The following is a 20,409-nucleotide window of genomic DNA, read 5'->3' as shown; positions in this document are numbered from 1 at the left end:
GGGAAAAGGAGGAGTGCTGTAAAATTCCCTTCCCCATCACTACTTTGGTAGGGAATACCCCAAATCAAGATGTTGAGCAGACACTTACCACTCCAGAACCGGATAAGACCCTCGCTGACCTAGAGGTCAGTCCTGGGAGTTTTAAGAAGGCCCAGTGGGAGGACCCCACATTAGCGGTAGCAAGGGGAAATATACGGGACCAGAATAGTACTCCTGGCCAACCAGATAGGTCACTTGCTTACCCCTACTTCGAGGTAGAGAACGACCTAGTATATCGGGTTGATAAAAGGAAATCAGTTACAACTAAACAATTGTTGGTACCACGGACATTCCGTAACGTAGTATTACACCTCGCACATAGTCATCCATTGGGGGGACACCTAGGGGTGGAAAAGACAAAAGAAAAGGTTCTCCGAAGCTTCTATTGGCCTGGGGTTCTGGCAGAAATTACGAATTATTGTTCCTCATGCCCAGAATGTCAGATCACCGCCCCGTTCAAGGCGTACCGCAGCCCATTGGTACCCCTTCCCATAATAGAGGTACCATTTGACCGGATTGCTATGGATCTAGTAGGACCCCTAATAAAGTCTGCTAGGGGACATCAGCATATATTGGTAATATTAGATTATGCCACCCGATATCCGGAGGCAGTTCCCCTACGTAGCACGTCTGCTAAAAACATAGCAAAAGAGTTAGTAGTTCGGTTTTCCCGGGTCGGGATTCCTAAAGAGATTCTATCTGACCAGGGAACACCATTTATGTCCCAAGTAACAAAAGAGCTATGTAAACTCCTAAAAATCAAGCATCTCAGAACCTCAGTCTATCATCCACAGATGGTTTAGTGGAAAGGTTCAATAAAACCTTAAAGAGCATGTTACGGCGGGCGGTTGATAAAGATGGGAAAAACTGGGATTGTTTGTTACCGTACCTGTTATTTGCCATTAGGGAAGTTCCCCAATCATCCACAGGCTTCTCCCCGTTTGAACTATTGTATGGCCGACACCCAAGGGGCTTACTGGATATAGCCAAAGAGACTTGGGAACACGAGGTTACCCCTTACAGAAGTGTAATAGAGCATGTTGCCCAGATGCAGGACCGCATTGCTGCAGTCCTACCCATAGTGAGGGAACACATGGAGAAAGCTCAAGAAGCACAGAGGAATACGTATAATAAGGGTGCTAGGGTCAGAATTTTTTTTCCAGGTGATAGGGTACTAGTTCTGGTTCCCACCGTGGAGAGTAAATTCCTTGCTAAATGGCATGGGCCATATGAGGTCTTGGAAAGAGTGGGAGAAGTAAATTATAAGGTAAGACAGCCAGGTAGGAGGAAACCTGAGCAAATTTACCATATAAACCTACTCAAGCCCTGGAAAGATAGAGAAGTCTTGTTAACCCTAGTACCCCCAGGTCCGTCAGAGAATCAAGAAACTGACCCAGAGGTTAGCATAGCTGAAACCCTGTCTGTTCATCAGAAACGAGAGGTTCAGAATTTAGTGAGAAGAAACAAAGAAATCTTCTCTATACGGCCAGGTAGAACTAGCGTAATTGAACATGACCTAGTCTCTGAACCGGGGGTCCGAGTTAACCTTAAACCGTACCGAATCCCAGAGGCCAAAAGAAAGGCTATAAGTTTAGAGGTTAAAAAAATGCTAAAACTAGGTGTAATTGAGGAATCCCAAAGTGGGTGGAACAGCCCTATAGTCTTAGTCCCAAAGCCAGATGGTACAACAAGGTTTTGTAATGACTACCGGAAACTAAACGCGGTGTCAAAATTTGATACTTATCCTATGCCCAGGGTAGATGAACTTGTAGAGAGACTGGGCAAAGCCCGATATCTCACAACCCTAGACCTAACAAAAGGGTACTGGCAGGTTCCCCTCACAGAAAGGGCAAAAGAAAAGACAGCCTTCTCAACCCCAGACGGCCTCTTTCAGTATAAGGTGTTGCCTTTTGGCTTACATGGAGCTCCCGCCACATTCCAAAGAATGATGGATAAAATTTTAAAACCACATGCTCGGTATGCTGCCGCCTACCTGGATGATGTGGTAATCCATAGTGAAGATTGGCAATCCCACCTTCCAAAGGTCCAAGCTGTGCTTGACGCAGTCCGGTCTGCTGGACTAACTGCTAACCCCGCTAAATGCACTATTGGTCTGGAGGAGGCCAAGTATCTGGGATATTCTATTGGCAGAGGTTTACTCAAACCCCAAACACTCAAAGTGGAGGCGATACAAAATTGGCCAAGGCCAGTTACAAAAAAACAAGTAAGGACCTTTTTGGGGTTAATTGGGTACTATAGAAGGTTTATTCCCAATTTTGCAACTAAGGCAACCCCACTAACTGACCTCACAAAAGCAAGAGGACCACTAATGGTAAAGTGGTCCCCCGAAACCGAACAAGCCTTTAGAAGCCTGAAAGAAGCTCTCTGTGCCCAACCAGTGTTGGTCACACCTGACTTCTCCAAAGAGTTCGTAGTCCAAACCGACGCATCTGAGGTAGGGCTGGGGGCGGTACTCTCCCAGGAGTCTCAAGGTGAGGAGCACCCCATCCTTTATTTAAGTAGGAAACTAAATCCCCAGGAGAAAAATTACTCCATAGTAGAGAAAGAGTGTCTCGCAATAAAGTGGGCTGTAGAGACGCTCAAATACTACCTGTTGGGGAGAAAATTCCGGTTGGTCACAGATCATGCACCCCTTACCTGGATGTGTCAAAACAGGGAAAAGAATGCTAGAGTGACCAGGTGGTTCCTAAGCCTACAACCCTTTAAATTTTCTGTGGAACACAGGTCAGGGCACAAACATGGCAATGCTGACGGGTTGTCAAGGATGCACTCCCTAATATCCATGGTCGCTCATCCCTCGAGGTCTGAGCTGGGGGGGAGGATATGTGACAGAAACCAGGGGATGGTAATAAATTCCGTATATAGGGCTCCCAGGATACTAAACAGTTTCTATCCTGTTTGGCCTGGGAGTGCAGCCTTATAATACATACACTCCATCCCACAGTTTGGCAAGCGCTGGAACTGAGGGATGAGAGATCCAGACCAGAGTTTGTCTGCTGCCTGATTTCTGTCACCTGTCATGCTAATTAGGAATCAGGTATGTAAGACTGTTTTCCTGTTTGCTCTGGTCTCTCCACAAGAGCCAGGAGGCTGGAAGGCTGCTGAACTACAGAGGGGAGAAGCCTCTTCCCCTAACAGGTTCAATCTTTCTGTTCATTTGTATAAGACTGCAAAAGTACCTTGTTTTGTTGTTGGGAGTGGAAAAGCCACTTCCAACCCTGAGTCAGGGATATCTAAGTTAAGTTATCGCTCAGATGAGCAGCTTTTGTTTTGATCTGTTTTCTGTTGTATGCACTGTGGCAGTCTCAGTGCCTGGGACTGAATAAACCAGGCATAGCCTGTTTAAAGGAACAGTACGTGACGCCTCATCATTTAACCTACCCTAAAAGACCGTGTTCTAAACAGTCCCGGACAAACGACGGAGCCCCGGAGTAAGCCGTTTGTCACAATATATATATATATATATGTATATATATATATATATAGTTTTTTAGATTGTGGTATTTGTCACATTACACTATTACAGTATATTCCATACATGTTTCCTGACTTAGTGTGTAACATGTGGGGGCTTTCTTCTTTCCTTTGGCTAGTACCATTACCCAGTGCAATTACCTAACCCAGCGCCATTACTGTCACGGGAGACCAGTGCTTTTAACACAAAAAAGTTACCCGATTCCTTTGATTGAACAAAACGTGAGATAAAATAAATTGTAATTTATTTACACAAGAAACACACACAGCTTGAAGTACAAAATAATACGAATAAACACTTACTGGGATGGGACAAAACGAATTAAAAAGTCCACGGAACGAAATCCACAGAAATCAAGTATCTAGGCATCAATTCCCAGGAGCGGGGTTGATGCGCAAAAAGAGTCATGTAACAGTCCTTGGCTAAGGGTGCCACTCGCAACCCCTGCATCTTCGCCGAAAGTAGTGTTTTCGTTTCCCCCTTTCAGAGTTCTTTTTCCAACCCTTAGTTCTAACGAACTTTTGAAGCAGGGTACAAATCTGAGTTACAATGGAAGTCCTTGTACTGCACTCTAACGTATATCTTTGATGAATCTATCTCGTTACAGCATGTTGAATCTACTGTCCCCACTGACTGCACGCACTTTTATAGACACACAAAGCCTATTCTTACACTGTGCAGCCAATAACTGCATGGGAATTATTCATCCCACCTATTGGCATGCTCTGACAGTACTTCGGGGAGCCACGCAGAGGCTTCAAGGTTTGCCACGGTCATGCGCTAACTTCGCACCTGAGCCTCTTAGCATACCTAACCAAGCCCATTGCCCATGCAGCACTTATCACCTGAGATCAGACTCCAAAAGACTGTTCATGGTCCCAAGGCTCAACAAAGTATCCGGACGTTCCTCCTTCTCCTTCCGTGCACCCCAAAACTGGAACAACCTACCAGAGACTCTCACATCCACCACCAGTTTAAGTTCTTTCAAATCTAAGGCTGTCTCACATTTTAACCTGGTCTGTAACTGTTTCATAATATATATTTTCTTTAACTATGCACACAATGTCTTGTATATAATGTATACCCTGCTCATTTATGTAACTGTACTTGTAACCATGTATTATTTGTTTTACTCTGTGCCCAGGACATACTTGAAAACAAGAGGTAACTCTCAATGTATTACTTCCGGGTAAAATATTTTATAAATAAATAAATAAATGCGACCTGAAGTCTACCCCTCCCCTGACGTATGGATAGTTGCCAGGCACAACTGTTTATCGCTACTTCCCGGCATGTAACACTTTTAAAATCTCGGTACCTTTTTAAGTCCGGACTTTCCTAGACACTCTGAAGTCGTCTCAGCGTGGTGCCTTAGATGTCCGCACGTAAGATATGCAGGAGTTACTCACCGGAATAGCCGGTCATATACTGAGCTTGCCAATTCCTAATGTATCCGCTGCCCCGCTGGCCTGAATGTAAATGCCTTTGCTCTTTATAATTTTAATACACAAAAAGAGTGGGACTTTCATTGACTACTTTTCATAAAAGTCAAACACATAAAACATATCTGCTTTACTGTTGGGACCCCAGCAGCACCCACACCAATTTTTATCTTTCCCGCATGTCCTAACTCAAGTTAGCTTTCTAATTATGTGTGATCTGCGGTTTAATCTTTCTCCCTGTCTGCGGTTTGGCAGTGACTCATTGTTGCAAGGCCTGGAGTGAAAACATGACCGCAGCCATACTTATCCAATTAACCTGCGGTTTAGGCTGTGACTCAGGGTAGCAATGCGCGGGACTAACCTAACCGCAATCCCACTTATCCAATTAACCTGCGGTTTAGGCCGTGACTCAGTGTAGCACGGAACTAACCTAACCGCAATCCCACTTATCCAATTGACCTAAGTACAGTGATGTGGTTCGTGTGGTTGCAGCCCTCGGAACTAATGCATTAACCGTGACCGCAGTCATTCAGCGCAGCTCGTTTTAACGCGTGTGATCCGCTAATCCCGAGCCGGGCACACACAGACAATTCTAAGGGATCTGCAGAGCTGACACTTCACAACTACAATATGAGTCAGGGGCCCCCGGCCGGGCACCATACCTTTATTTACTGGCCTGGGAACCCCCTCACCGTCACAATTACCCAGTGCCATTACCACCTTAGTTTTTAATTTGGGCTGAGGGAGAGACCACTGCCCTCTCCTTGTTTCCTGTATGGTAACCTGACCTCTAAGGTGCCTTCCTATAAATGTAAAGGTCCGTTCCTGCCTGCGGGACCTGCATTCTGTGCAATTTTAGGCAAATTACCTAAAAGTTTCCACTTTTCTATAAGGTCATTTTTAATTTTTCATTGAACATTTAGGGTCAGCTTAAGTTAAGGGGCCTTAAAGGGGTAAATCCCTCCCGTACAAAGCGCGCTGCGGAGAATACAACGCCGCTTTGGGGCTGATTCTATTTGCCGCTTTGCCCGGCGCTGCGCTTGTGAATGAAGCTTTTCTGGTTCGGTACCAGGAAGCAGCGAGCCTGCGAGACAGAGACGGCTAAAATACTATTAAAAAACAACAACTTTATTTTAGGTTCAAATGACATTTTACAGCATTCTGCAGTGACTGCCAGTTATTAACCCTTTAACTGCCCGGCGGGGACGCCATCAGTGCCCGGTGTCTATCTGATATTGTGCTGGGAGGGGGACGGAGAGACCCCAGCGATGTCCTGGGGACATTCCCCATGTGCAGAGCACGGACCCCTGCACAGCCTCTCACACCGGATATAACAAGGATGTGCTGGGGTTAGGTTACCCCATGGCGACGGGACCCCCAGAGGTTACACCCCAAAGAGCAGGCGCAGGTCAGCGAGGGTGAGTTTGGTGAACGTGGCACTGGTTCCAGACAGAACTTTCTTGGCCAAATCTTTCTTCTTCTCCTGAAGCTGAGTAATCTTCTCTTCCACTGTCCCCTGACACACAAACCTGGAGGAAGGACAACACAGCACAGTGCTCAGACACACACACATACACACACACCATCGCACAGCACTTAGGGATCACAGCGCTCAAGACGGAGACACACAACTACAAACAGTATCACACAAATTCAGGGTGAGAAAAAACTATGTGCAGGACACACAACTAAACCTTGAAGAAGGGTGAGGGGGACATCTGACACACAACAACAGGAAAGACACACACAGCACAGACCTGAGAAGAGAGGCACCACAGACAAGCCTCAGGACAGCGCAGGAAGCACAATTAGTCCCTCCGGAACCCAGACAGTTATGCTGTTTATAGCAGATTCAAAAAAAGGGGGAGAACCGGCGCCTCTAAAATATAAAATCTGACCAAATATAAAGTCCAACAGGAATGAAGAGGAGTCCTGGGAGGAACCTTCAACGAAGTCTCAATCGGGACAGACAAACATATACTGTAAGACAAAGGTAAAAAAAGACAAAAGAAAAAAGATCATTGTGTAACTTACAAAACAAACAAAGAGCACTGAAAGGATGGATAAAAGGATTATTACAAATGTAATACATTGTAAAATAAATGAAACAACATACACATGTATGTGGGCTAGAGCAGCGGTGCGCAAACTGTGGGGCGCGACCTCCAGGGGGGGCGCGAGACTGCCGGCGGGGGGCGCGGGGTTTACAGAGGCCCCGCGCGCTTCCCGAAGGCACTTAAATTAAGTGCCGGGGGAGCTGCAGGGCCTCTGTAAACCTTTACTTGCCTAAGCTCCGGCGGCTTCCTCCCTGCATCGCGGCGTCAAAATGACGCTGCGAGGTCATGTGACGTCACGTTGCTATGGCAACGTGACGTCATTACGCCGGAGCGCGGGTAAGTTGGGGTTGGGGGGGCGCGGGAGTGAGGGGACAGCCGGCAGGGGGGCGCAGGGAAAAAAGTTTGCGCCCCCTCTGGGCTAGAGACACTAGTAAAGCTGTAACATCCGGTAGGGGTAAAATTGGAAACCTTCTTACAGCAATGCTGAAAAGTAAAAGCCCGTAGGGCAACTTGTCTTTAAGTTCAGACCAAATCCTCTGCAAAGGTGGAAACTGCAGCCTTCAGGGGTCCACACCGCCGGAACAGCCGCTGCTAAACCACACACAGACCTTGGAGTGAGTGGGATGTATCGCAGAGGGAACCGGAGCTGCACGCTGTGGAGGGATCGCCTGGGTGCTCCCCCTGCTCTCGCGCTGAGGTGTGACGTCACCCACACATCGCGCGACCTGATGGTCTGTGAGCTCGGTGCCAGGCGATCCCTCCACAGCGTGCAGCTCCGGTTCTCTGCGATACATCCCACTCACTCCAGGGTCTGTGTGTGGTTTAGCAGCGGCTGTTCCGGCGGTGTGGATCCCTGAAGGCTGCTGTTTCCACCTTTGCAGAGGATTTGGTCCGAATTTAAAGACAACTTGCCCTACGGGCTTTTACTTTTCAGCATTGCTGTAAGTAGGTTTCCAATGTTACCCCTACCGGATGTTACAGCTTTATTAGTGTCTCTAGCCCACATACATGTGTATGTTGTTTCATTTATTTTACATTGTATTACATTTGTAATAATCCTTTTATCCATCCTTTCAGTGCTCTTTGTTTGTTTTGTAAGTTACACTATGATCTTTTTTCTTTTGTCTTTTTCATCTTTGTCTTATATGTTTGTCTGTCCCGATTGAGACTTGGTTGAAGGTTCCTCCCAGGACTCCTCTTCATTCCTGTTGGACTTTATATTTGGTCAGATTTTATATTTTAGAGGCGCCGGTTCTCCCCCTTTTCTTTCGTACATTTGCACTGGTTTGTGTTAACCTTTTACCTAGGCAGCCCTCACTTTAAATGTAAAGCATATTGTATATAATACTGTCACTTATTTTGTGTCATTTTTCACAGTCACCGCATCAGCGCTTATTACACTGCTCTTTCCCTTTATATGTTTATAACAGACATACAGACCTGACTGTATACTCACAATACAAAGCAAACAACAAGCACACAACCAATAAACAGACACACACGCCTGGGAACACAAAGACCCACAGACAGACCCACAAGAAATGGGACACTACAGCAAAAGCAAAGCCAATGGAGCACGCATGGACACAAACACTTCACGTCAGTCACACTGCTGCAGAAGAGACACGGTCAGAGGTCAGCGGGATCTGACCTGTGTATGACCACGTCCTTGCGCTGTCCCACGCGGTATATCCGGTCACAGGCCTGATCCTCTAGCGCAGGATTCCTGGGAATGAGGAGAAAGATGGGGACATGCGGGCATGCACAGCACAGAGCAACTACTGCCACTCGTTCAGAGACACCGACGGCAGCTCTCGGACAGGCCGCTCACAGAAAGGTCGCAGGAGAGAATGACCGTCCAGTCTTAAGTCTAAAATTGCAAAGCCAGTATAACCAACCTCGCACTGATGAGACCCAAAAGGTCGAAACACCTGTCTGCGAGTGGGTTCACTGGCTGAGTAATAGAATACTTATCTGAAGAGAGGATAACACACTCACACCGAGTACTAGAATACTTATCTGAAGAGAGGATAAAACACTCACACTGAGTACTAGAATGTATTGTATTGTATGTATTGTATGTCTTTATTTATATAGCGCCATTAATGTACATAGCGCTTCACAGCAGTAATACACGTGGTAATTAAATAAATAACAGACAATACAAATAACAGATCATGGGAATAAGCGCTTCAGACATAAAAGTAACATTAAGGAAGAGGAGTCCCTGCCCCGAGGAGCTTACAGTCTAATTGGTAGGTAGGGAGAACGTACAGAGACAGTAGGAGGGAGTTCTGGTAAGGGCGTCTGCAGGGGGCCAAGCTTTATGTATCATGTGTTCAGAATATCCACAGTGCTATTCATATGCTTCTTTAAGCAAATGTGTCTTAAGGTGGGTCTTAAAGGTGGATAGAGAGGGTGCTAGTCGGGTACTGAGGGGAAGGGCATTCCAGAGGTGTGGGGCAGTCAGTGAGAAAGGTTTAAGGCGGGAGAGGGCTTTAGATACAAAGGGGGGTAGAAAGAAGACATCCTTGAGAAGAACGCAAGAGTCTGGAAGGTGCATAATGCTTATCTGAAGAGAGGATAAAACACACATACACACACACACACTCTGCGGTTCCAATGAACACGCGTTGAAACCCACCGACCCGTTAACTGGTGCTGTCACCTACTGTCCAATAAGAAAAGGGAAGAGTTACCAGTGCATGTCCAACAGGAAGAGGTGGTTCCCGCCAATCAGGTTTAGGCCAACGCCTCCAGCACAGAGAGAGACGAGCATGACCTGCAGAAGAGAGTGACAGAGTGAGACCCAAAGTGTCCCTGTCACCCGAGGACACCACACCCCCAGAGACCCCCAAGTACAGGCCTATTCCTGGCTTCTGATCACCAGGAACAGCTTCTAACTGGGATGGATCCCCAGCATGAGGAAACGAGTGCCGGGTGGGACTGGTTGTACCTGCGGCCCACGGGGGTTGCTGTTGAAGTCCTCCACCAGGTCCATGCGCACCTTGGGGTTGACAGAGCCATCAATGGTGGCGCAGGAGAGTCCGATGGCCTTCAGGTGGATGGCCACGATCCTCAGCATGCTCGTCCACTGTGACACAATGACACTGCCAGGGACACACGATTGTTACTGGGACTGGCACTTCACTGGGGGAACACTTACTCACGAATGTAGGTACTGCTGAGGAGGCCCAGACACTGAACCTCTGGAGGGGGCTAAGAGCAAGTGAAACCATAGAGGAGGGGCGCAGACAGGAGGCACTGCCGGAAACACATCACTACTCCCAGAGACTCCCAGAGAAGGGGCAATACAGCAGGGGCGCAGACAGGGGGCACTGCCGGAAACACATCACTACCCCCAGAGAGTGGGCAATACAGCAGGGGCACAGACAGGAGGCACTGCCGGAAACATCACTACCCCCAGAGAGTGGGCAATACAGCAGGGGCGCAGACAGGAGGCACTGCCGGAAACATCACTACCCCCAGAGAGTGGGCAATACAGCAGGGGCACAGACAAGAGGCACTGCCGGAAACATCACTACCCCCAGAGAGGGGGCAATACAGCAGGGGCGCAGACCGCTCTACAGCAGTAATTGCTAGGGTATGCCAACACGTAAACACAAGATAGGCACGCCAAACAAGAGGCATGACCACACTGATGTAGTCAATAATGTCACACAATGACATCCGGTGGTGTAACTGGGGAGACACTCCGGCCGTGAGGATCAGTAACCACCCTCTGTGTCCAGGGTTTGACCAGCGAAACACCGAGGGATGGTGCGGCTGTCCCGGAAATCCCTTGCCCACGCTATTCTCTGGCGACAGACCCAACGTTACGAAGCGGCGCCAAGACAGAAGGCGCCTTCTTAGTGGCGCTCTCACCTCTTCTGGGGCTCGGAGCTGCTGCTTATGACTCGGAGCTCGGACAGCAGAGAGGAGACCTGCAGAGGGAGACAGGAGGATGAGGCGGCGGCGTCACAAAGATGTCTGACGTACCCACGCTCGTCACAGGATCCCTGCAATCATCCCCCACACAGCTTAGTCCTAGAGGTGCCCCCATCCCATTCGTCCTCCAGTACTAGAGGCTACATGCCTGGCCCCCCCAACTCCAACTCATTGCTCATGCAGTCCTAGAGGTGCCAGGCACTGTACCCCTGCTCCCTTCACGGTATTTCAGTCCTAGAGGTGTCTGACTCATGGGATGGGGGGGTCAGAGATACAGAGCCGGACCGCCTGAGAGGAAGCGAGCTGGTGGTGACCAACGCATCGGGGTGACCAACGCATGGGGATCACCAACGCATGGGGGTCACCAACGCATGGGGGTCACCAACGCATGGGGGTCACCAACACATGGGGGTCACCAACGCATGGGGGTCACCAACGCATGGGGGTCACCAACGCATGGGGGTCACCAACGCATGGGGGTCACCAACGCATCGGGGTCACCTCTGGCACTGAAAAAGCAACGTCTAAAATAGCCACTTAGCATAGATCATACAAACACACGCGCACATACACTCACGCGCTCACACACACACACGCACACACACATATACATGCGCACTCACACACACACGAGCTCACACACACACGCACGTACACACGCACACACGCACATACATGCGCACACACACACACTCACATATACACACGCACTCACACTCACCTTGGTGCTCTGGCTCTCGCTCTCAAACAGCTGTGCGGGGAAGCTGGTCCCATTGAGGGAGACAGTGGCGCTGGAGTCGGGGGTCTGCAGTTCGCAGAGGGTCAGCGCGTTCAGCTGCTCCTCCAGGGACAGGCTCAGACCCTCACTCTTTAGTTCCAGCTGGTCCAGAGTCTGTGGGGGAAGAAACCCAGCGGGGGACCAGTGAGTGAGACACTCCCATAGCTCAATGGCTCCAATACAGGGCAGACAGGAAGCCACCTCTCTGGCGTGAGAGTCACTGCTCTACGTAATCTGCCCGTTTCATTTGTACACAACGTGAGTACATGCTGCAGCTTCATTTTATTCTTAGAAACTTCATACTGGTCTGCACTATTGGGTTCTCTCCGTTGTGTTTTCCCCAGAGTTCCACCTCGAGTGAGAGCCCCCCAGAGTTCCACCTCGAGTGAGAGCCCCCCAGAGTTCCACCTCGAGTGTGAGCCCCCCAGAGTTCCACCTCGAGTGAGAGCCCCCGAGTTCCACCTCGAGTGAGAGCCCCCCCAGAGTTCCACCTCGAGTGAGAGCCCCCCAGAGTTCCACCTCGCGTGAGAGCCCCCGAGAGTTCCACCTCGAGTGAGAGCCCCCCAGAGTTCCACCTCGAGTGAGAGCCCCCCAGAGTTCCACCTCGAGTGAGAGCCCCCCAGAGTTCCACCTCGAGTGAAAGCCCCCCAGAGTTCCACCTCGAGTGAGAGCCCCCCAGAGTTCCACCTCGAGTGAGAGCCCCCCAGAGTTCCACCTCGAGTGAGAGCCCCCCAGAGTTCCACCTCGAGTGAGAGCCCCCCAGAGTTCCACCTCGAGTGAGAGCCCCCCAGAGTTCCACCTCGCGTGAGAGCCCCCGAGAGTTCCACCTCGAGTGAGAGCCCCCCAGAGTTCCACCTCGAGTGAGAGCCCCCCAGAGTTCCACCTCGAGTGAGAGCCCCCCAGAGTTCCACCTCGAGTGAGAGCCCCCCAGAGTTCCACCTCGAGTGAGAGCCCCCCAGAGTTCCACCTCGAGTGAGAGCCCCCCAGAGTTCCACCTCGAGTGAGAGCCCCCGAGAGTTCCACCTCGAGTGAGAGCCCCCCAGAGTTCCACCTCGAGTGAGAGCCCCCCAGATTTCCTGTTGCCTTGTTCCCCGATATTGCTGGCTTCTCATCTACTTCTTGTAAGTAGGCGATTCGTATGAGCCAAGATTTGTTCCATCATCCTTGTGTTATTTTATTGCACCACCACATTTTTCTTGTTTTTTTGGGGTGTTCCTGACTTATTGCCCCCTTCATACCCTGGATGGTTACTATAGCTGCATACTGGTGCACTGAGAAGATGAAAATACAGCGAATGAAACAAATTGGAGACTGTAGCACTAATAAGTAAAAAGGTAACACGTAGCTGAATATAGTATTGAGCGGTATCTAATTGGGGAAGTTACACTAACGCAGTGCTGTCCCGTGTCACACTAACAGCCTCCCGTCCGATACAAACCAACAGGCAAAGAATGAAACTCCTGCAACTGTATCCAATATGCACAGCGTCTGCACAGCAGCAGCAGCAGCAGCAACAGCAACAGCAGCAGCAGCCAGTAACTAGGTGCTGTGTTACTGTGTATCACTGCGAAATGCTCACACTCTCAGAATATAGTACCCGTCTATCGCTTGCTAAGCTGCTACCGATATGCAAGTAACTGTTGGACCCTCAGCATATATATATATATATACATATACACAGTAGTGGCTGTAAATGCAGCTATAGTCTGCTAAAAGAGGGTAAATAAAACATATTGGACAATGCCAAAACCATACGCCGCTCGAGACTCCTCCTGGTCCGGCCGGTCACTGTCTGGACGTCAGCGTCATGACATCACTGCTACCCAACGCGCGTTTCCTGTGAACTTGTCACGCTTCATCAGGGGAAGGAGTTGTCTCTCTCTGGTATAACCCAGGTCTTTTATACCCTGGGATAATAATAGTCTAATTGCTGCTTAACGTCCAGATAATGAAAAATAATATATATAATATATATATATATATATATATACATATATATATATACAGTGTTCGACAATCCTATACATTTACACGCCCGGGGCGGGTGGATTTAATCCCCGGGCGAGTAAATATTGGCCCATGCAGAACACGTGTTTGTTTTTTTAAATTTCCCCCGTTCGCGCTGAAATTTCCCGCTCGCGCTGCTGTTTTTCCCGCGCTCGTGCTGAAACAAACAAAAAAAACCTCCCCCTACCTGCCAGCTGATTGGCGCGCGCTCCCAGCCTTTGTGGGCGCGCGGCCAGGCTCTATATGAGCCCGCCCCCAACGAATGGCCATTTTTTCTGCCAGGGGATCTGTTGGAGAGTACGTACTCTCCAATCCTCCATCCCCTCTGCTCCTTCCCTGCCTCCTGCAGTTCCCCCTTACTCCCCGCTTCCCCCCCGGAGATGGTAGCGTGGGTGTTCCCCCTTCTCTCCCCAGCACCCGCTTACCCCGGCTTCCCGCGCGGGACGGAGGTGTCCCCCCCTTCTCCCCTCCCTCCCCCCCCCCCGGCTTCCCGCGTCACTTCCCGCTTTCCCCGGGTGATGGTACTGGGGGTGTTCCCCGCTTAACCCGGCTTCCCGCGATACCCGCGCGGGGCTGGAGATGGTCGCGGGGGGGCGAGCGGGGCAGTGGTGGTGGTGCTCGGTCGCGCGGCCTTTCCTCTTTTTCCCCCTGTCGAGTGTGTGTGTGTGTATATATGCATACATGGGAGAGCGTGTGAGTATGCATGCATGGGAGAGTGTGTGTGTGTATGCATGCATGGGAGAGCGTGTGTGTGTGTATATATGCATACATGGGAGAGTGTTTGTGTGTGTGTGTGTGTGTGTATGCATGCATGGGAGAGTGTGTGTGTGTATGTATATATGCATACATGGGAGAGCGTGTGTGTATGCATGCATGGGAGAGTGTGTGTGTGTATGCATGCATGGGAGAGCGTGTGTGTGTGTATATATGCATACATGGGAGAGTGTGTGTGTGTGTGTGTGTGTGTGTGTGTGTGTGTATGCATGCATGGGAGAGTGTGTGTGTGTATGCATGCATGGGAGAGTGTGTGTGCATGCATGGGAGAGTGTGTGTGTGTGCGTGGGAGTGTGTGTGGGTAGGATACCAGAAGTGTCACATCACCCCACCCCCCAATCACCCCGCCACCCTACCCCCCAATCACCCCACCCCCCAATCACCCCGTCACCCCACCCCCCAATCACCCCGCCACCCCACCCCCCAATCACCCCGCCACCCCACCCAGTCACCCCACCCAGTCACCCCAGTCAGTCACCCCATCACCCCAGTCAGTCACCCCGCCACCCCAGTTAGTCACCCCGTCAACCCAGTCAGTCACCCAGTCCCCACCCCCCGCACCAGTAAGTCACCACCCCCGCACCAGTCAGTCACCCAGTCACCACCCCTGCCCCAGTCAGTCACCCCCACCCCAGTCAGTCACCCAACCTCTCTCTCTGTGTATTACCTACACTCTGTGTGTCACCCACCATTTCTCCCCTCTGTGTCTCCCACCTGTCTCTCCACTCTCTCTCCCCCCCACACTCTCTCTCTCCCCCCTACACTCTCTCTCTCTCCCCCACACTCTCTCTCTCTCCCCCCACTCTCTCTCTCTCCCCCCACTCTCTCTCTCTCCCCCCACTCTCTCTCTCTCCCCCCACTCTCTCTCTCTCCCCCCACTCTCTCTCTCCCCCCCCACTCTCTCTCTCTCCCCCCACTCTCTGTCTTCCCCCCACTCTCTCTCTCCCCCCCACTCTCTCTCTCCCCCCCACTCTCTCTCTCTCCCCCACACTCTCTCTCTCCCCCCACTCTCTCTCTCTCCCCCCACTCTCTCTCTCTCCCCCCACTCTCTCTCTCCCCCCCCCACTCTCTCTCTCTCCCCCCACTCTCTGTCTTCCCCCCACTCTCTGTCTTCCCCCCACTCTCTCTCCCCCCCACTCTCTCTCTCTCCCCCACACTCTCTCTCTCCCTCCCCACTCTCTCTCTCCCTCCCCACTCTCTCTCTCCCTCCCTCCCCACTCTCTCTCTCTCTCTCCCCCCCACACTCTGGATCTCTTATATACCCTATATATCTTACTTGCCCTATACTACACCGAAATAACCTATACTGCTGTCTTCCAGATCTGACTCAAGCTTCACACGGAAGACATCGGAATCCCCCCTAACCCAGAAGACAGGTAGGGAACACCTTCCCTCCAATATATAACATTGCGGGAATGAGGGTACCTGGACATTGAGGGACTGCGGATCAGGTAACATCCCAGGCGGGATTGCTGCTTTAGATATTATGAAGCGGGGACATCCAGACACTGGTTAAGAGGTTTAGGAAACTAGTCATTCACACCTGGCTTTTATTTCTAGATCTGACATTTATACACACACACACACACACACACACACACACACACACACACACACACACACACACACACACACACACACACACACACACACACACACGTAACAAGGCCTAATTGTAGTATAATGTAATACAATAAATACATTTATGTCAAAAATGAATGTTGTTCTGACTAGGAATTTATTAAATGTATTTTATGTATATATTTTATTTTAAAGCGGGGTTGGGGGCGGGACTAGGGGCGGGGTTGGGGGCGGGACTAGGTGGCGAGTAGATTTTTTGGTTGGGCGAGTAGGTTTTTGGGTGATTTGTATATATATATATATATATATATAAATCTCATTGAGTAATTGTAAATACATGTTAATGTCACACTTATAATGATGCTTGATTTAGAACATACCAATGAGTTAAATATAGCGAAATAGGTGAAAGTTCACTTATTGGTCATACAGGGCAGTCAGTCACTTCTGGTTTAATGACACTAGCAAAAAACTAAGTGTAAATGGTTGCTTCAGTAACAGTGAACAGTGGTGCAGGAGTGAATGCCCCTATCCGTCCGCCTCTAAGACAATACGGACACTGCTGTTATTAAAACTATATAAGTAAAGAAAATCACCCACCTGGGCTGGCTTGAAACAACAACAGGAGGAAGCAAAAAACTTTGCGAAACGCGTAGAGTCGTTTCAACCCAGCCCAGAAGGACCCGGTCAGTGACGTCACCATCCGTGACATCTCTCAAAGCGCCCGACAGCGCTGCTAAGGAACGCGGAAGCAGGGAGCTCCTACCGGCTGCTGTGTGCGCACCAGTAACTGAAGTGAGCGACATTCACCTGTAATCCGTCTTCCAACTCCCGGTATCCACCCGGGCGGACTTCGTACAATGTACAGTGTATGGTACCCACACGGACGGACTTCGTACAATGCACAGTATATGGTATCCACCCGGGCGGACTTCGTACAATGCACAGTATATGGTACCCACACGGACGGACTTCGTACAATGTACAGTATATGGTATCCACCCGGGCGGACTTCGTACAATGTACAGTATATGGTATCCACGCGGGCGGACTTCGTACAATGTACAGTATATGGTATCCACACGGGCGGACTTCGTACAATGCACAGTATATGGTATCCACACGGGCGGACTTCGTACAATGTACAGTATATGGTATCCACACGGGCGGACTTCGTACAATGTACAGTATATGGTATCCACACGGGCGGACTTCGTACAATGTACAGTATATGGTATCCACACGGGCGGACTTCGTACAATGTACAGTATATGGTATCCACCCGGGCGGACTTCGTACAATGCACAGTATATGGTATCCACACCGGCGGACTTTGTACAATGCACAGTATATGGTATCCACACCGGCGGACTTTGTACAATGTACAGTATATGGCATCCACACGGGCGGACTTCGTACTGTGATGGATTGCATAAAATGCCTATTTCTTCATCTGTAATGTGTACTTTGCTATGATTCCTTACTCAAAATGGCTACCGCAACTACCCCTCCCTTCAAGTAAGGAAGATGGCACCGAGGAATTCCACTTCAATGCTGATGTGTTAAAAAACTGCAATAACAAGACCATAAATCATAACAACAAGACCATACAAGGACAAGACCTAACAAAGAACCTGAGACAGCTCTTTTGCATACAAACCCCCTCCCCTACTGCCCCTGTATATGAACGCAGGCTGTGTAGGAATAAAGTCAGACATTATCATTCTGAACTGCTGTGTCAGTGTGATTTTTGTCAGCACACTACCTACGTAGGAAATCAATCTGGACGGGGACAGATACTCTGAAGACGTTTTGGTCTGATCCAAATTATTCAAATCAGCTGGCGCCCAACGTGGGGCACTGGGTTGTGAACCAACAGACAGCCGTGCGCAGAGGGACCGGGGTGGACCAAGTGCGGACGCGGCAGGAGACTGATCACCTCTGGAGTACGGTAAGATAACATTTATTATCTACCGATACGCACTGTCTCCGTTGTTGGTCTATTTCTGTGTCTCGTACGGCTCTCCGAAGGTCACCTAAAGACAGGTAGATATCTTGCCCAGAGCCCGTTTTAAACTCAAACCTGTTACCTAGACTATCTGTCACCCGGTATACGTTTACATGTTGTATATGTTAGTCAGTGCCGCAAGTGGGAGCCCAAAGTGGAGTGGGATTTTTGCCGGCTGACTAGGGGTCTTGTCATTGTACGTTGTAAACTTGGTGGAAGGAGGGGTAAAGGGGGAGTAATGTATAGTCGGTTCAGAGAGGAACACATGATCCCTGGAGTGACTGCGTGGTAGGCGCGTTGCAGAGGGAAGGGTGTTAAGTTGCGCGTTACGGTTGGTAACAGCGTGGAATCCTGCCGATTGATTCCTGAACAACCTTTTCCTCTCTCTCTCGTAATCAAGTGGTATGTTATGTCCAAAATGTGTTTTTGTATTAGTGTTGAGAATTCATGAGGACGGTGGGGATTGTTGAGAGTAGAAGAGATAGCCCATAGGTGCTTGGGCGATAACCCCTAGACGTTAAACTGCCCGAACGCCTGTTTTTTTTCCGCGTTAAGGTACGCTTTGCAGTGAAAAAGAAAGTGAATAGGAAAGAAATAGCAAGTGAATTTACCAATAGTTGAGGAAGTTGGTATTGAGGGTTATTTTTATGAAAGGTTTATATGCAGAAATTGGGATACAATTAGAGACTGTGTATATTATTTGTAAGGGAAAGAAAGTGTTATAAGTGAAAGAAAGAAGAGGAAAAAAAGGCAGGGAATTTTTGCTAGTAATTGCAGTGTAGCTTTAAAAAAAAAAAAAACCCCATGGGAACACAGGCAAGTAAGACAGAGAAAGGAGTCTTAGCCTGCCACCTAGTGGCGGCAAGAGAGAGAAAAGAACGAAAAAGAATGGGAGCAGCCCTGTAACTGGTAAAGATTTATTTAAAAGGTTTGTTCGTACTGGCCACACGAATGGGTCTTTTAAAACCAGAAAATATTATTTTTCCTTCTGTTCTAATGGCAACTAGATAGAGAATCAGAACAACAGTAGCACAGACCGCGCCGAAACCCCCCTTTTTCCCTCCAAAGGAATGTGCAAAAGATACGTAAATTGTGCAGATGTTTAAATGAAAGAGGGGTCTTTTTCTGTGGGATTGATAAGCTCAGGGAGCGTCATTTTGTGTGTTTTTGAATACCACAGGGAAACATACCTTACGTTAATATGGGTCAAAAGAATTCTGTTGAGGGACAGAAGGGTCACGCTGCTTTAATTTTATCATTGCCAGGACAGAAGTTAATATAATAACAAGTGAAAAAGAAAGCAAGTAGGCTGTTTAAAGTATGTGACATTACTGCAGCAGAAGGCAGGTTACAACCAGAAGAGTGTCGAAAAATATTGAAAGAAAAGAGAGGAATTTTTGAGTGATAACAACCTGCTGAAGACAGCGGAAGCCTGGTTTAATGTTGCCAAGGCTGTTCACAGGGAAAAATGGACCGAGCAGGAGATAGAAAAGGGAGGGCAGGTTGTATTTCTTTATCACCCTTGCGGTGACTGTACAAGTAACCCCCCTGAAAATGACCAACCCCCACCCTATGCTGGTGCTGACTCACCCCCCTGGATATGTTTAAGGCGTGGCACCCGAAACCCCCAATGCAGGGAAGATTGTTTTAATTGTGGTGCGCAGCGCCACGGGGTGACTGATTTACCTATACCCACTCCTTTGTTACCTTCGCTCCCAGCTCCAGCAGCACCCCCACCTATACAACCCACTACCCCGCCCACGAATGACAAACCAACCTTGACTGTTCATGCAGCAGAACTATATCCTGTGCTGCAGACAGACGGTTCCTATTACACCCCGACTGTGCCCCTAATGCCAGCCCTTTCACCCCAAACAATCACTGCCCCAGCGGTAGGGATTCAAGTCTACCCTGACACAACAATAGCACACACACCCAGCAGCAGTGTCCACTATAGTACGCCTGGTAGTTTTGACTCAGATAGTGAGTCACAGGCCGCTGCACAGGAGGCAAACATGACCTGGAATACTAACCCCAGACACCCCCCAGTACCCGACCGTGGCCCAAGGTTATATGGGCAGATGCCCAAGCAGGTAGAAGGCGCCCCAATAATGTATGTCACCTTCACCCCCCCCCAAGCTTCCTCCCTGGTAAACACCCTACCAGACCCAGAGAAACAACCTATGCCCTTTTATCGTAGAGTGGTCCAGATCCAAAAAACGTATTCAGCAGCTCGACGGGATTTGGTTATCTTATGCGAGATTAAGGCGGGGGAAGCA

At 49.3% G+C, this 20,409-nt stretch overlaps 1 protein-coding gene across 1 annotated transcript in view; it reads right to left on the bottom strand.

Annotated features, from left to right (window-relative positions):
- Window positions 1-6,087: 6,087 nt before the first annotated feature.
- The window catches only part of LOC142473343 (transcription termination factor 2-like), a gene marked incomplete at its 5' end in the record, with an annotated part of 32,680 nt that continues 18,358 nt past the window's right edge, over window positions 6,088-20,409 (bottom strand). Inside the window, 6 exons of the mRNA XM_075580580.1 lie at window positions 6,088-6,506; window positions 8,686-8,760; window positions 9,734-9,816; window positions 9,991-10,144; window positions 10,920-10,978; window positions 11,704-11,874. Coding sequence (XP_075436695.1) covers window positions 6,362-6,506; window positions 8,686-8,760; window positions 9,734-9,816; window positions 9,991-10,144; window positions 10,920-10,978; window positions 11,704-11,874 — 687 coding nt within the window. The remainder of the gene's footprint in view (window positions 6,507-8,685; window positions 8,761-9,733; window positions 9,817-9,990; window positions 10,145-10,919; window positions 10,979-11,703; window positions 11,875-20,409) is intronic.

This window comes from Ascaphus truei (assembly GCF_040206685.1).
Source record: "Ascaphus truei isolate aAscTru1 chromosome 3 unlocalized genomic scaffold, aAscTru1.hap1 SUPER_3_unloc_6, whole genome shotgun sequence".
NCBI lineage: Eukaryota > Metazoa > Chordata > Amphibia > Anura > Ascaphidae > Ascaphus > Ascaphus truei.
This window is presented reverse-complemented; position numbering and strand designations above follow the sequence as displayed.